The sequence below is a fragment of the Salmo trutta genome, chromosome 34 (assembly GCF_901001165.1).
Source record: "Salmo trutta chromosome 34, fSalTru1.1, whole genome shotgun sequence".
NCBI classification, from domain to species: domain Eukaryota; kingdom Metazoa; phylum Chordata; class Actinopteri; order Salmoniformes; family Salmonidae; genus Salmo; species Salmo trutta.
The window spans coordinates 5,085,213-5,100,924 of NC_042990.1; the positions used below are offsets into that span (position 1 = coordinate 5,085,213).

General features: G+C 42.0%; 1 protein-coding gene across 1 annotated transcript; it reads right to left on the reverse strand.

The window, feature by feature from the left end:
- Positions 1-102: 102 nt before the first annotated feature.
- Positions 103-15,317, reverse strand: sall3b (spalt-like transcription factor 3b). The gene is given in 6 exon segments (XM_029731400.1): positions 103-1,145; positions 1,148-1,504; positions 1,692-2,035; positions 2,244-5,246; positions 14,297-14,431; positions 14,505-15,317. Coding segments are annotated over 5 exon segments (3,861 nt in total). The 5' UTR covers positions 14,379-14,431; positions 14,505-15,317; the 3' UTR covers positions 103-1,070.
- Between the last annotated feature and the right edge of the window lie 395 nt (positions 15,318-15,712).

A 15,712-nucleotide genomic window follows, 5' to 3' on the forward strand; every position in this document is an offset into this window, starting at 1 on the left:
TTTATTAGCTCAGTTCGTTTTGTAGTCTACAATTATGAATTAATGTCGCTACATGTTAAGCAGTAATGCTTAACACAGTAAAAGTTGGAAAAATCACACTTCTCAAATTGTAGATATTTATTTAAAGTAGCATGAAATATTGTAATCTAGACAAATAAATTATTTTCTTTCAGTAGATGTCTGTCGGCCCAGCAAATTTTGCTTGTAAAAATATTTGCTGAGATTGAGAGGATCCACTTCCATTGCTTTTTAGGCCATCCTACCATATGCACACTAATTTTTTGTTGTTGTCTGTAGCCTTCATGCAGAAAAGAGGCAAATGTCTCTGGTTTGTATCTGTGATGCCTCTTGTGTACATCATATTTAGAAATCTAAAAAACAGTTCTCAGTGGAGGAGATAAAATGCTGAAATCTCTAACAACAAGATAAACCAAAAATGCAACTTTTTGACTAAACCATATAGCTAACATTCTGTTTATGTATGCATCTATAAGCCAATTGATTGTTTTCACATTTTTATCTAATATACATTTTGGATGCAGAAAAAATAACCTAAATGAGGAAGCTGAAATAAATGCTGATAGACTGCATAAAGTCAAGAGTAAAGTCCAGTGAAGAAATGGGACATGCAATTTAAGCTGAAGTAAATTCAATAAATGATTGTCCAACCTTAGAGTTGCTCAATTACTTGCACAAATTCTTCAATTTGAAATGCTGCAGGCCTACATGTGAGGCCTCGTTATAAAGACATTTGTGCTTTGCACCAACTAGCAGCAGTGACCAACCGACAGATTCCTCTCTTTGCATTTCTATATCACATTTTCCATGTCACATTTTCCCTTTTTAGAGTAATAGAGTATGTGTCTATAGTAAGCACCATGGACGAAGTGAAACAACCTGTTTGTGTAGGCAAAACCAACATTTGCAAATGGACAATTCCATAAAACAAGAATGAAATACTGTAGGTCTGTGAATGAATAAAACATTTTTTTATCTCTATATAATACATAGTCAACTTGTTTTTACAAATAAATCAATCATTTATTCTCTACATTGTTTGTATAATCTATTTATCTTATTAATCTGCCATTCAATTTATTTAAATTGATCCCAATCTCTTTACTGTCATCAATTAACATAGAAAAGTGTCGGGTCGGTTAATTCCAAGGTCCATGGCTGTCTTTCCAAGACTGGTCATTGGTGGGCTACCCCCAGTGCTGACTCTGTCCATGCCTGCCGTCATGGGATAAAGCTGTAGAATCCCCCCATTCTGGATCACTGAGATCTCATTCTTCTTCATGGCTAGGCCGTTGGTTATAGCTGATGCGTAGCGGTTCCAGAACCCTGGGTCCACGTTCATGGCCCGTTCCGTCAGGTCCTTCTGAAACATCTCTCCAAACTTCATGGCAGCTTCCCCACCCAGCAAGGCCATGGGGTTCTCCACTGACAGACGCCTGCCTCTTCTGGCTGGTGCGTTGTTCCACATATGAGTGCCCATGTGTACCTAAAGAGGAATGGGGAGAGGGGATGGAGGACATAAAACCCAAATACATGAACAGTAGTCATAGTTATTAGCTAAGCTATAAGCTAAGCTAAAAATATTCTGAAATAGTTTGAACAACAGGTACTGAGTCTTAAGAGTGTTTGGGGAGAAAATACAGTAATTATAATCCCATTAAAATGTGTAGTACCTTCAGGTTTCCTTTAGTTGTGAATGCCCTGCCACAGATGGAGCAACCGAAAGGTTTCTCCCCTGTGTGGGTCCGCTCATGGATCTGTAGAGCGCTGGCTGAAGAGAAGTTCTTCCCACACGCATGGCAGTTGTGTTGCTTCGGTGTCCGTCGAAGTTGAGGTGGCCCAAGCAGAGAGGTAATTCCTGGGCTCACCAGAGATGGAGGAGCAGCAGGGACCTGGAGGCCGAATGGATGATGCAGCCCCTCATTGAAGTTCGTTGGTCGATGGTGCCCATTCATTTCAGATTTGATCATCCTTGGCGCAATGCTGGTAATCAGGCTAGGAATGCTTTGGCTGGAACCTAAAACAATTAGATAACGGGATGTTTAGAGTTTTAATATGTTGTGGGGATAACTGAATAAGATCTACATTTGCTAGATAGTGAAGGGGGAAAACAAAATTTTCAACCGTTGTAGTTATATAGAGCGTTTAAAAATGGAACACCTTTTTACATTGTTATTACATCTACTCTATACAACAGGTATTATCAGTTGATATTGTTATCTTACCACGTTCTTTACTCAGGAATAGCGTACTGTAAGGACTCTCCTGTTTCACACACTGCCTGTTAGGTTGCATCCCTCTCAGATCCAAAGTCACTCCATTTTCCAGTACCGGAGATGAGGTGGGCGAATCAAATTGCTCACTCTTCACTGAGGCTGTGATCTCTTGGGACTCTCCACTGTGCTTCCCAGATGGGGAATTGCAGAGGTGGACCTCAGAATTGCTTTGCGCAGGTGAAACTGGTACATGCATACACGTGGACGATTCAGACACGGTTGGGCTGCTGGCTGCATTGTGATTCTGTCCTTCTCCCACTATAGAGGAGTGGATAGCAGCACGGCGCTCACTGTCCATAAAACCATTCATCATCGACTTTAGCCCAAAGGAGTGGTTTAGGTTTATGGTGGAGTCTATCATTTTCATTTGGTTCTCCAGTGCAGCTATGCTGAAGACAACAGCATCAGAGTTGGGAGGAGAACTAGAGACAGAGCTCAGGGGTTTAAGGGTATCTACACCCCCCTCTTCATCATCCTCTTCCTCCCCCATGGAGTTGTCATACATGAGGTCATTGTCATAGTTATTCAGGCTATCAAAGTTCTTCTCATGGAAGGAGAGATCAGTGTCGAGGTCCTGTAGGCCGTCCATTAAGGGTGAGTTTGAGATCTGACCCCCCATATGCATGCGGATGTGCTGCTGTAGAACTACAGCGTTGGTGAACTTCTTCTGGCAGATGGGGCATGAATGTTGAACCCGGAGAGGAGGGTTTGCTCTGTGGACACCAATGTGTGTATTCAGGTTCCCTTTGGTGGTGAAAGCCCTGCCACACACCTTACATTTAAAGGGCCTCTCCCCAGTGTGGATACGGTAGTGCATCTTCAGCGCGCTTTGGCAGCTGAGCACACGGTGACAGAGGACACACTGGTTGGGATCTGTTATCTTCTTGTCTATGTTCTCCACCAGCTGCTGGAGCTTTGAGGTCTCTGACGTTTGCATAGAGTCCAGGAGGCCACCGAATGGAAACTTTGCTTTGAACGGGTCAGAGGCCAGGGAAAGTGGTAGAAAGTTGGAAGTCAGAGCACTGGGCTCAGGTGTGGATGTGGTAATAGTCATGGCTTTACTTGTTGCCACAGTAAATGGACTCACCCTGGATCTAGTCATCCAGTTTTGGGGCAGATGAATTTCCTCTGCTTTCAAGACATGGGAGGATTCCCCCTCCTGATTAGACTGTGGAGACTCTAAAGCTGTGGGAACACTGGTTTCATTGCCTGTAGTGTTCAGCGACAAAGACACACATTCACTTAAGGCTGGGGAGGGCCTAAAAGGAGATTTGATGGGTGGTGTGACACTTAGAGATCCACGTGAGCTTCCCATAGTAGTGAGAGAGAAGGGAAGCTGAATGCCCATAGAGGTGGGTACCGTCGCTGAAACAGGCTTGCTATCCAGCCAAGTGGCTCCTGTTTTTTCAGGAGGGAATGACATGCCATAGGGAATACCAGAGCTCGTTGGCACATTGTCTAAATATTCTGGCACTGGATAAGGGTTCATCTGAACATGGGGATACTTTTCTTTGTGTCTCTGGAAGTGGACTTTCAGGTTCCCTTTAGTGGAGAAGCGATTGCCGCAGAGGTTGCACTTGAAGGGCCTCTCCCCGGTGTGAGAGCGCAGGTGGATCTGCAGTGCGCTGTCGCTGCCAAACACTTTGGCGCAGAACCTGCACTTATGCTTGAAAAAGGGCTCCTCAGGGCTGGGCTTGGTGTCAAACATGGACACACTGGGCAGCTTGCCATTCCGGTGGTGCTTCATCAGGGCGTTGAGGGGGTCGAGGGCATTTGTCGTGGCTGCGATACTGGCCAGGGGGTTGGGGAAGATGACACTGCTGGGGGGGCTCTGAGGTAGAAATGGCAGGCTGGATGGTGAGCTGAGGAGACTGTTGCTCTGATCCAGCATGGAAAGTGGGCTGGACGAGGTCAGGGTCTGAGTACAGCTACTGCTTGTGTGTGAGTATGAACCCATATAGGGAGGATGTAATGAGGAAATATTGTTGCAGCTAGTAGGGGGAGGGGCAGAGTTGTCAGAAGGAGCTGAGGTACATCTAGCATCTCTCATGTGGGCCTGTCCATCTGAAGTTTGTTTGGAGAGTGTGTGGGACCTTTCAAGCACAGATGCCGAAGACACAGACGCTTGTCCATTGACAGCAGAGGGTATGGTCCCAGACAGTGGTAGGACAGGGGGAGCGATGAGGCCTTGGGAGGGGAAAGGGTTTGGTGCCAGTGAAAGGGCCCTAGAGACTGGGTTTAGTGCTGTTTGTGTGGGCAGTCTGTTCATGAAGGCCACCTGGCTACGGATCTGCTCAATAAGCTGCAACTGGTGGACCTGTTGCTGCTGCAAAGCCAGCAGGTGCTCTAGGATCACTGGGATGGCCGCTGTGGCCGCCTTCCCTCCTGCCCCACTGCTTTGGAGGCTCTGGGAGAACTGGGCAACAGCCACCCGGGTACTGTGGAGGATCTCCAGCGTTACGTTCGTACTGGGCATGCTGCTAGTCACAGAGGACAACTGAGATGAAGGGATGGCCAACTCAGTTATATCTGGGGGATTCTGGGGGCTAGATGACTTATATTTGTCGTGGTGCTGCTGCTCCACCTCCATGGATTCATCCTCCTTCTCACCCATGTTCATCTCCTCTAACATATCTGTGCTGTCATTATCATTATAATTCATAGGCTCCACCAGTTCAAGGCCCCTGTCCGCTGACTCCATGTCTGCTGAGTCACTGTGGGCCAGGTTAAGAATGGCCAGGCTGAGGGTTGGAGAGGATCCAGCTGGGGACCCCTCAGGCTCAGGGATCCCCTCATCTTCCTTCACAATGTGGACCTGAGGTAGGTCCTCTGTGCAGCTTCTCTGGTGCTCATACAGTTCGGCCCAGGTGAAGTACTCAGCAATTTTTTTACGCACATGCGTTTCCTCAATGCCACTGCGGCGCTCCTCCTCATCCATTCCCTCCAATAGAGCTGCATGGAAAACAGGGGGAGAAGAAAATAATTGTTAGTTAATATAACTTGGATGACAGACTATAACCCTACAATTACAGTAAGAGTAAACATTTTCAATGATAAACTAAATCTATAGTTTTCATTCTAAATGTATAGATTAATTGCGTCATATTAGATCCAGTTTCTACTAAATTCAATCTCCTTGTATGCAGCTGTTGTAACGGCTCTCGTTGGTGGTAGGAAGAGTAGACCAAAGCGCAGCTGGAGGCTCGCTGGAGGCTCCGGACTGGGGCCCGTCGCTGGAGCCTCCAGACTGGGGACCGTCGCTGCAGGCTCCGGACTGGGGACCGTCGCTGCCATCTCTGGACTGGGGACCGTCGCTGCAGGCTCCGGACTGGGGACCGTCGCTGGAGATTACGGACTGCAGACCGTCGCTGGAGACTCCGGATCTTGGCTCATCACTGGAGGCTTCGGGCCATGGATCATCACTGGAGGCTTCGGGCCATTGATCATCACTGGAGGCTCTGGGCCATGGATCATCACTGGAGGCTCCGGGCCATGGATTATCACTGGAGGATCTGGGCCATGGATCATCACTGGAGGCTCCGGGCCATGGATCATCACTGCAGGCTTAGTGCCATGGATCATCACTGCAGGCTTTGTGCCATGGATCATCACTGGAGGCTTCGGGCCATGGATCATCACTGGAGGCTTTGTGCCATGGATCATCACTGCAGGCTTAGTGCCATGGATCCTCACTGCAGGCTTTGTGCCATGGATCATCACTGGAGGCTTCGGGCCATGGATCATCACTGGAGGCTTCGTGCCATGGATCATCACTGGAGGCTTAGTGCCATGGATCATCACTGCAGGCTTCGTGCCATGGATCATCACTGCAGGCTTCGTGCCATGGATCATCACTGCAGGCTTCGGGCCATAGATCATCACTGGAGACTTTGGGCCATGGATCATCACTGCAGGCTTCGTGCCATGGATCATCACTGGAGGCTTCAGACCATGGATCATCGTACGTGGAGCCGGAACAGGTCTCACCGGACTGAGGAGACGTACTGGCAGCCTGGTGCGTGGAGCTGCCACAGGGCTTACCAGGCTGGGGAGAACCACTGGAGGCCTGGTACGTGGAGCCGGAACAGGTCTCACCAGACTGGGGAGATGCACTGAAAGCCTGGTGCGTGGAGCAGGCACCGGATACACTGGGCCGTGGAGGCGCACTGGAGGTGTCGAGCGTAGAGCTGGCACAACCCGTCCTGGCTGGATGCTTACTTTCGTCCGGCAAATGCGGGGCGCTAGCACAGGACGCACTGGGCTGTGAAGGCGCACTGGAGACACAGTGCGCAGAGCCGGCGCAGGATATCCTGGGCCGAAGAGACGCACCGGAGACCAGGAGCGCTGAGCCGGCACAATGCGTCCTGGCTGAATGCCCACTCTAGCACGGCAAATGCGAGGAGCCGGCAAAGAGCGCACCGGGCTGTGCATGCACACTGGAGATAGTGCGCATCACCGCATAACACGGTGCCTGACCGGTCACACGCTCCCCACGGTAAGCACGGAGAGTTGGCTCAGGTCTAAACCATGACTCCGCCAAACTCCCCGTGTGCCACCCCCCCAAACAATTTTGGGGAGCTGCCTCTCGGGCTTCCGTCGTTGTTCTAATTCCTCATATCGTCGCCGTTCCTCTCTTGCTGCCTCCATCTCCTCCCTTGAACGGCGATACTCTCCAATCCGCGTCCAGGGCCCTTCTCCATTCAGGATTTCCTCCCATGTCCACTCATCCTGGCCACGCTGCTTGGTCCGTTTTTGGTGGGATCTTCTGTAACGGCTCTCATTGGTGGTAGGAAGGGTAGACCAAAGCGCAGCGTGGAAAGTGTTCATGATTACTTTTATTCACAAAACACTTAAACAAAATACCAAAAGGCGAAAACGAAAGCGCACAGTTCTGTCAGGCACGGACACTAAACAGAAAACAAGATCCCACAAAAACCCAAAAGGAAAATGACAACTTATAAATGATCACCAATCAGATGATAGACAGCTGCCTCTGATTGGGAACCACACTCGGCCAAAAACAAAGAAATAGAAAACATAGACTTTCCCACCCGAGTCACCCCCTGACCTAACCAAACATAGAGAATAATAAGGTTCTCTAAGGTCAGGGCGTGACAGCTGTTAATTTGATTTGGTTAATCAATCAAATTATGTGACCTACCAATTGTGCATACTGCAACTTAATGAAATTGATTGATTATTGATTTCCAATGCATTCATACAGTTAAAGTGCCATGTCCGTTGAGTACAAATTGGGTCTTTGAATGGCTCATTCCCTATTGCAATCAACCACTCTAATTTCCGCAGCAGTAATTTCAAATGCTATTCTACAACACTTGGCTCTGTCAAACAAACAAATCATTGTCTATTAGAGCATGCCTGGGAAAAATGCACCATTATCTTTGTGAAATTGTTTACAAAATGACCTTCTGTAAACATGCTGAAAACAAGTTCATACAACAGCAATATTTCCAAATAATATTTCATAGCTAATTCGAATTACTACATTCTGTGAATTCATGTGAGATTATATTTCGAGTGTAGTAATTTAAAGAACAAAACAGGGAAAACCCAATAATTGATCTTCATTTAATCGATTCTATAGGAACCTTTTAAATGATTAATCTATAATGCTGTTTCTATTTGAAAGTAATAATTAGTTTAACATGTTATCAATCTAGATCATTAAAATATGTGTTTATTGGTCTGATGTTGATATTAAATAACTTCACTTATACTTAGCTACATAATCCAGCTATAAACACATGGCAAACCATTTTATTTATTCCTGGCTGCAAATACCTCCCTCGCACACACAGAAAATTATGTTTTAACATGATATTTATCTAGATCTTGGACATGCAATAGCTACTGCTATGTTGATGTAAATTCTATAAGGAATAAACAGACTTTCATACAATCTCATGTCCTCTTGTTCAGTATCCTGAGTGATATTCTGGCAGCTGCAGTAACTGTAAAAAGTCTAGAGAGCTTAATTCTTTTAGACATTAAGCTTCTCCTAAATGCCCTCAAATCAATGCAGTTGACAGGGAAATCGCCATGGCATCTGTTAAAGCTGTGTGTTGTTAGGAGGCAGATGAGCATGCCAGCTGGGTAATGCTGGGAAGTTCCAGCGAAACAATACTTTATGTGCATCCAAAATGGCATCCTATTTCCTATATAGTGCACTTTTGACCAGCGCCCATAGGGTTCCATTTTCAACCTTTCTTTTATTGCACGCACACCCAAGTTGCTTTTCAATGGGCATTGAAACAACTTTTCAATGGGCATTTTGGAATGAATCAATTCAGTCTATAAAATCAGAAAAAATGGATAACTGTGCATGTTTTACCCTTCTATAGAATAAGATAGAATGGAAATATGGCTTAAACTTACCATCAAAACATGAGTGCTGTGATCTATCCAAGGTTTTGTCTATTCAGTACATCAAATAAATAAAATGTAAATGTTTTGTTGATCACTGTTTGTTAAAAAACTAAACATTGTAGCAAAAACATTTTCTTGGTGTGTGCTTAAAACCTTGTTTCTTACTCTTTTTCAGTGCCTTCATGGCACTGGTTGAAAAACATTTTCTGGGTGTGTGCTTAAAACCTTGTTTCTTACCGTTTTGAGTGCCTTCATGGCACTGGTTGAAAACAGGGCCGTTGTGACAGCACATACACAAAGCAGCTTTGATAATGCCTGTGTGTGTGTGTCTGTCTGTATAGTGTGTCTCTGTCTAGTGTGTGCGCGTGTATTTGTGTGCGTGTGTGACTGTGTATGTATGTGTGTGTTTGTATGCGTGTGTCCAACAATGTCTGGCATACTGTGTGGTAAATAAATTCTAGTTCTGAGGGATTAGTGATGAGTGCTTTTTGGAGTCAGTTCGGTTTCAGTTTGATTATTAAAAAAAAGGGTTTTCAATTTCAGTTCCGATTGTTGTTTTTTTAACATTAAATGCACTATGCATCATGAGAGTGCAATGCTGTAACAACACATAATAAAATAATTAATAAAAGTTCCATGATGGTAGTTACTGCTTATCACTTATTAACCATCATTTGTTCACATTTCTTGACTTTCATAAAATATTTCAGTTGTTGTGTTTATTACATTTGTTTTATTTGAAGACTTTATTATTTAATTCCAAGTCATCATCTCATCTCTATAGATCTGCTGCCTATGCTGTTTGATAAAATCACTATTTTAGTAGTTCTTCAACGTAAATAAGGCATACTTTTATGACTGCTGAATACCAACTAACAATCATATCATGTATTTTCAGGTAGAGATACCTTGCGAAACAACTGCTCTCTATCCCTCTTGATCGCACAATTCTTCTCTCACTGTCAGTGTCTGGACCACACTAACCTAACGTGCCAGGCGTAAAAGAAACACAGACTGGACAAGTAGGCACGCAATGGATTATGGTCATTGTAGTTAATTAACCATGTTTCCAACTCTAAACTATGTAGAATATTGGCCTGTTGGAAACTACAACATGACACAGTTCAGGCTTGATCTGATTTATCTTTAGAGAAACTGCCAATGTGGGCATTGAGCTCACAGAAAAAAACTAAATGAAGGCAAATAAAAATAATTGAACCGATGTTGGTCAATTAGTTGTTTAAAACCTAGAAAATAACAGACATTTCTGCACTAATTAATTGTCACACCCATTTAAATAATAATTGATTGTGGACTACAGGAAAAGGAGGGCCGAGCACACCCCCATTATCATCGACGGGGCTGTAGTGGAGCAGGTTGAGAGCTTCAAGTTCCTTGGTGTCCACATCACCAACAAACTATCATAGTCCAAGCTTCCTGCCATCCAGGATCTCTATACCAGGCAGAGTTAGAGGAAGGCCCTAAAAATTGCCAGACTCCAGCCACCCTAGTCATAGACTGTTCTCTCTGCTACCGCACGGCAAGCTGTACCGGAGCGCCAAGTCTAGGTCCGAGAGGCTTCGAAACAGCTACTACCCCCAAGTCATATGACTGCTGAACAGCTAATCAAATGCCTACCCGGACTATTTGCATTGACCCCACCCCTTTAAAAAATATATATTATCTATTATCTATGTCTAGTCACTTTACCTCTACCTACATGTACATATTATCTGGACTTACCTGTACCCTCGCACATTGACTCGTTACCGGTACACCATGTGTAAAGCCTCGTCGTTGTTATTTTATTGTTGCTGTTTTATTTTTTTATTTAGTTAATCTGTAAATATTTTTTTTTAAACTGCATTGTTGGTTAAGGGCTTGTAAGTAAGCATTTCACGGTAATGTCTACACCTCTTGGACTCGGCGCATGTGACAAATACAATATTATTTGTTTTGATTTAATAACCTAAACAGTATACAAAACATTTCAGTAGAGAATCAGTGTCATTGGCTCATCTAAGTGGGTGGCCTCAAGATCACCAATGTTAAGTCACTTAGCAAACAGAAGTAAGACCATGATGCCATGATTAGCTAGAGTTGGATTTTCTAAACAGATAAAAAATATTTTTCTAATTGATAATTCAAATACTATCATTCTTCATAGTTGATATAGGGAAAGTTGTTGCTGAATCAGAAAGCTACCTCAACAACAAAAACAAAAAAACTTTTCACAATCTAGGTGGATATATTATGGCTCTTACGAGAAATAAATGACACAATGCACTATCCAAACACAGGAACAAAGGATGGCCAAAATATATTTGTATCGTTTGTTTACTGTGGAGAGCAAAATCATTTACAGCAATTGAGATTTTGATATGAAAACAAACAGATCAGAGTGAGGAATCAGTTTACACAGCAACGGTTCCCTCTCGACAGTGTGGCATACATGCTTCAGAGGTCAATGGCACAGATGTACTAATTGCATTATGATCCTGACATACAGCACTTGCCCCTTGTAGGGTGAGGTGGACAAAGGTTAAATCAGCAGGCTCAATCAAAGCTCATCTCAGAACACACCCCCTGCCTGGTGGGGGAAGGGACAAAAAAAGAGCCTTGTTGGCACTCAATGCAATCCCACCTTTTCATAGTACTAATCTGCCACATTTGTCAACAATACAGGCCAAGCATGAAGACCCTAGAAAAAAATGGCCTGATGAGTTGCCTAACATTGAATAACTGATAAATCCTACATAATCTTTGACTGAGGTGGGGGGAAATATTATAAAATAATTACTAAAATAAATACCATGCAGATAATTTAATAAACCTGATAGTAATGAATCATTTTGACTTTAAGGACCTCTGAGCAAGATTCTGATGATTCTGATTCAATGATTGTGCCAAACCCTATTACAACCCCTCTAACACATAACACTTCTAAAACATATCAAAACTTGATTATTTCATTAGACCTGTGAGTATTTAAAAAATATATATCTTATCACAAATTAATGTTACCATGAAATATATCATAAGGATAAATGTGCTATTACTGTAAAATATATTTATTTAAGTTGATATATCCATCAGCCATATGAGAACAATATAGGCCTACACTTATGTGCTGTCCTGAAAACTTTAAAAACATTTAGCCTTTGATTTGGAGGGAGGGAATAGCATTGGTACAAATGACGAATATCTTAAACAAAACAAAAACTGTCATCTAGAATTTGTATCTATGGAAAATGGAAAAAATACTTTTAAGACTATTTAGGAAATGTGTAGAAAGCATAAAATACGTTGTCTCAAATAGAACTCAATTAAAATAGTCATGTTTGAGTGGCTCAGATAAATATTTAAACAATGCAATTTCTTGTCTTGAATGGATTGAATAGATTAATGGGATAAATACTATATTTTTGTTGATATTCATATTGTATACATATCGGCTACTGTATCTGTAAAATATGAATCTAATCAGGGAAACATTTCCAGACCAATAGGCTCCCACTGGGCACACCACGTCATTTCAACATTGATCATTTGGTCATTTGTTTGAGACATTGATCAATGAGATTACAAACTATATTCCTCCACTCAAAAAGACAGCCAAAAGTTAGTTGAATTTCCATTGTGTTATCAATATGCTTTCAACCATCTAAAAGCACAACCAAATTCCATTGGAAAAACAATGTATGATTTTTGGTTTAGTTGCCACCCAAATGTCTATCACTACGCTTTCAACTATTTAAAATCACAGTCCTATTGTTTAACTTAGATTTTTGGTTGAGATGGAGACGTGAATCCAACATATAAATTATTCATTTGTAGACAAACTGGAATGAAGTCAGTGGGACAGAACTATCTAATTAGAACATACATTGCCTTCAAATGTTGCATTGACAACCAAACACAATTCAATATCACTAAATATCATTACATTTGAAATCAACCACAGCTTGAAACCCTACGCCTATGTATTGTTGATTGTTTTTGTTGAATCCTGCGTGAATTGAAACAATAGCTGTTGATGATTTTGCAAATGCTATATAGGCCTAAATAGCATAATTGATGATATGAGTGTTAAAGTATGGTCACATTTTGTTTGCTCTATTAAACCAACCCTTTGGAAGGACATTGATAGCAACAGAAAATCTATTTCATTTTTAAGTGGAGATCTGTCAACAATCATTCTCTCGATAAGCACATTGGTTATAGTCAGTGACAAATATCATAGCTAAGCAGGACTTGGGAGATCAAAGGGTAGCTGTAGATAGATAAATTCTCCAGTAGGAGGTGCTGCCCAGCCTATTGTTTTTTTTCTGATAGTGGAAATAATGTTGAAGATCTGACATTGTTTTAAAGGTACAAATTCAACATATTTTATACTAGGTTTGTCCATGTTAATATTTGGTTACCATGATGACATAATCCTGTGGTTTAAATTTCACCCTCAAAACAACAGTTTACGTTGAGTTTTTTTTTTCAAATACAATGTATTTTCCATGTAGATTTTACGTCACTATATGTTGACAAAATAACTTGAAACAACGTTGATTTAAGCAGTTTGTGCCCACTTTCAATTGCAGTAGAATATGAAAAATTATATGACATATACGTTTTCTTTTCCATACCTGAGGATCAATATAGTCTAATAAAAAATAAAGAAAATAGCTTATAAAGCCTAGCTCTTTCAAAAAACGAAGTAGGCTAGTAGACCTGCCCTAATGATCTTGGACACTTCCATAATCCAAAACCGAACTCTCATTCTAGACTTATAGCTCATTGTGTAAATCATATGTCAATTGTACCATAGTTGCCTACCATATGTGTGGCAATGAAACATTTTTATGATATAGTTTTCCATTAACATTATAAAGTTACACTAAAGTATAATATACACAGATAGGGAGCTGATGTGGATCCTCTGTGAAACTATTTCATTTTAATAAATGGGTCAAAATAATGTCAGATATGCTTTAATGACAAATGTAATAACAACAACAATACTTTTTTTATATTCATGCAGGGCCTAACTGTTTCAATATTCCTTCACATCGAAAGGACATCTCTCAGGAAACATTTCTACCATTTCCTATGGGCAAAATTGCACGCATAGCTCATGAAAGTGTGCTTTGATATCGATCAGACAATAGTCTATCCAGAGTTATCTTATCATATCCGAGGGCAATTTAATGTATTTATGCTAATTTATATTATTTATCTAGGCTATAAACTAGCCTTTATTTATAACACTTTCTTAGATTGAATAAGAGATATCACACTAAGGTGCCGGATAAAGAACGTTGAAAATCTGCTCCCATTCACCGTAGTCCTTATATTTGTAACAACTTGGGAAGTAAAGGAAATACTAAAATCGTTTGTTTTAAGTCCCTGACCCTAATAAAAAATTGTTTTAAATAAAGACAAAGGGTTATAATAATATATTAATGGTTAGGAAGGATTATAATAATATATTAATTCATAACTATTCAAGCTAAATAGGCCTACTGTAGCCTATTATAGTCTGGCAATCAAATAGGCCCACGATAACTTTTTTTAATGCTTTTTTTTGTTGTTGCATAAAAGTGTGTGTTAATCTCACGTACCATGTTCTGTGGCGATGTCAGTTTGCAACGCTTCCTCGTCCAATTTGAGATGTTGTGGCTTCGCTTGCTTGCGGCGGGACATGTTGTCAGTTCACTGCTAGTTGCTCGTGTTGCCTTTGGCGGATACATCAGCATCTAACAAATAAAACCCGTTAGAGAGAGTCGGGTCTGTGAAATAAGGGATAACCTATTAGCTGGTGTTACTTACCCATGTGCAGATTGCGCATGTCGGTGTAATTATGATGGAGGATAATGCTTGATGACTCTTGGTGGCTTTCGATGGGGGATTGGCTAAGGTCCAGCTGACCCACACTAGATATGGAAATGAGGGATGGATTTGATAATTACACTATACTTTACCTCCTATCCACCTGTCTTTCCGCACGGTCCACCGTACAACAGTGATGGACATTACTAAGTCTAGAACAGTTCTCTCCCTTCTGGTTGGTTTGTTCTGTTTTTACCCGCCACACTTTTGTAAATGTATTTGTGCCATTCGTTTTTATTGTAGCCTACCTTTTCCCCAACGCGTCTTTAAGTTTAAGTGAGTCCCATTGCTATCATAAGTCCTTTCTTTTCATTTACTCCACTTCCATTTCTGTTTCTTCCACGCTTTGACTATTGTACTTTATTTTGGAGATCTACACATGGATAAGAAAGTCCTGGCTGGAAAAGTGTTGCCCAGTGCCTTTATCCTCCTCGTCTTCTATTTGTCATGAAGCCGAGCGGAGGAGGGGGAAAGTAAAACAAAAAAATGAAGATAGCGAAAGTCCGGTTCAGGTGCCCAAAAAGATGTCACGGGGCCGTGATCGAATACTTATCTCTGTTTTCGTGCATAACAATCTAGTTATTGCGCAAAGATAATGTTCCAAATCCCAGACCGACGCCGAATCTCATTGCGATGGTCGTTCCGAGGAGCGGGTTCTTGGTCTTCCTTGCCCGCAGCTGCTATTCTTTAGAAGCCTCCGCCTCTAGTCCATTATGAGAAGCCCTGTAGCCGATTGTGATAGGCGACCGCTAGGATACCACAGAAGGTGTTGGCAGCGTTACTTCAGTTTCAGCGACCTCCCACAGCTGATGTTTCAGTTGGCTTATGGAGCCATTTTACTGGGTTGATAAGTTGTTTTCTCAAACAATCAAACTGAGTGTAACTAACATTGGCCTATAGATAATTAAATTACAAATGTCATTTTTGAGGTTTGATGTCTTACTAAGAATACACTGTTGTAAGAGTTGTGTGGATATAATTCACCAATCATTCCCTCTCTGAGATAATATTAGGTTTTAAATTAAATGGATCAAAGTGGGTGTTTTAGTTGTGGCCCTCTCATCAGCTATTGTTCAAAAGTCTGTAATTATGGTATTAAAATATGTGTCCTGCCTGGAGAGGGCAGAATCAGCTGTTAATAACTGCAT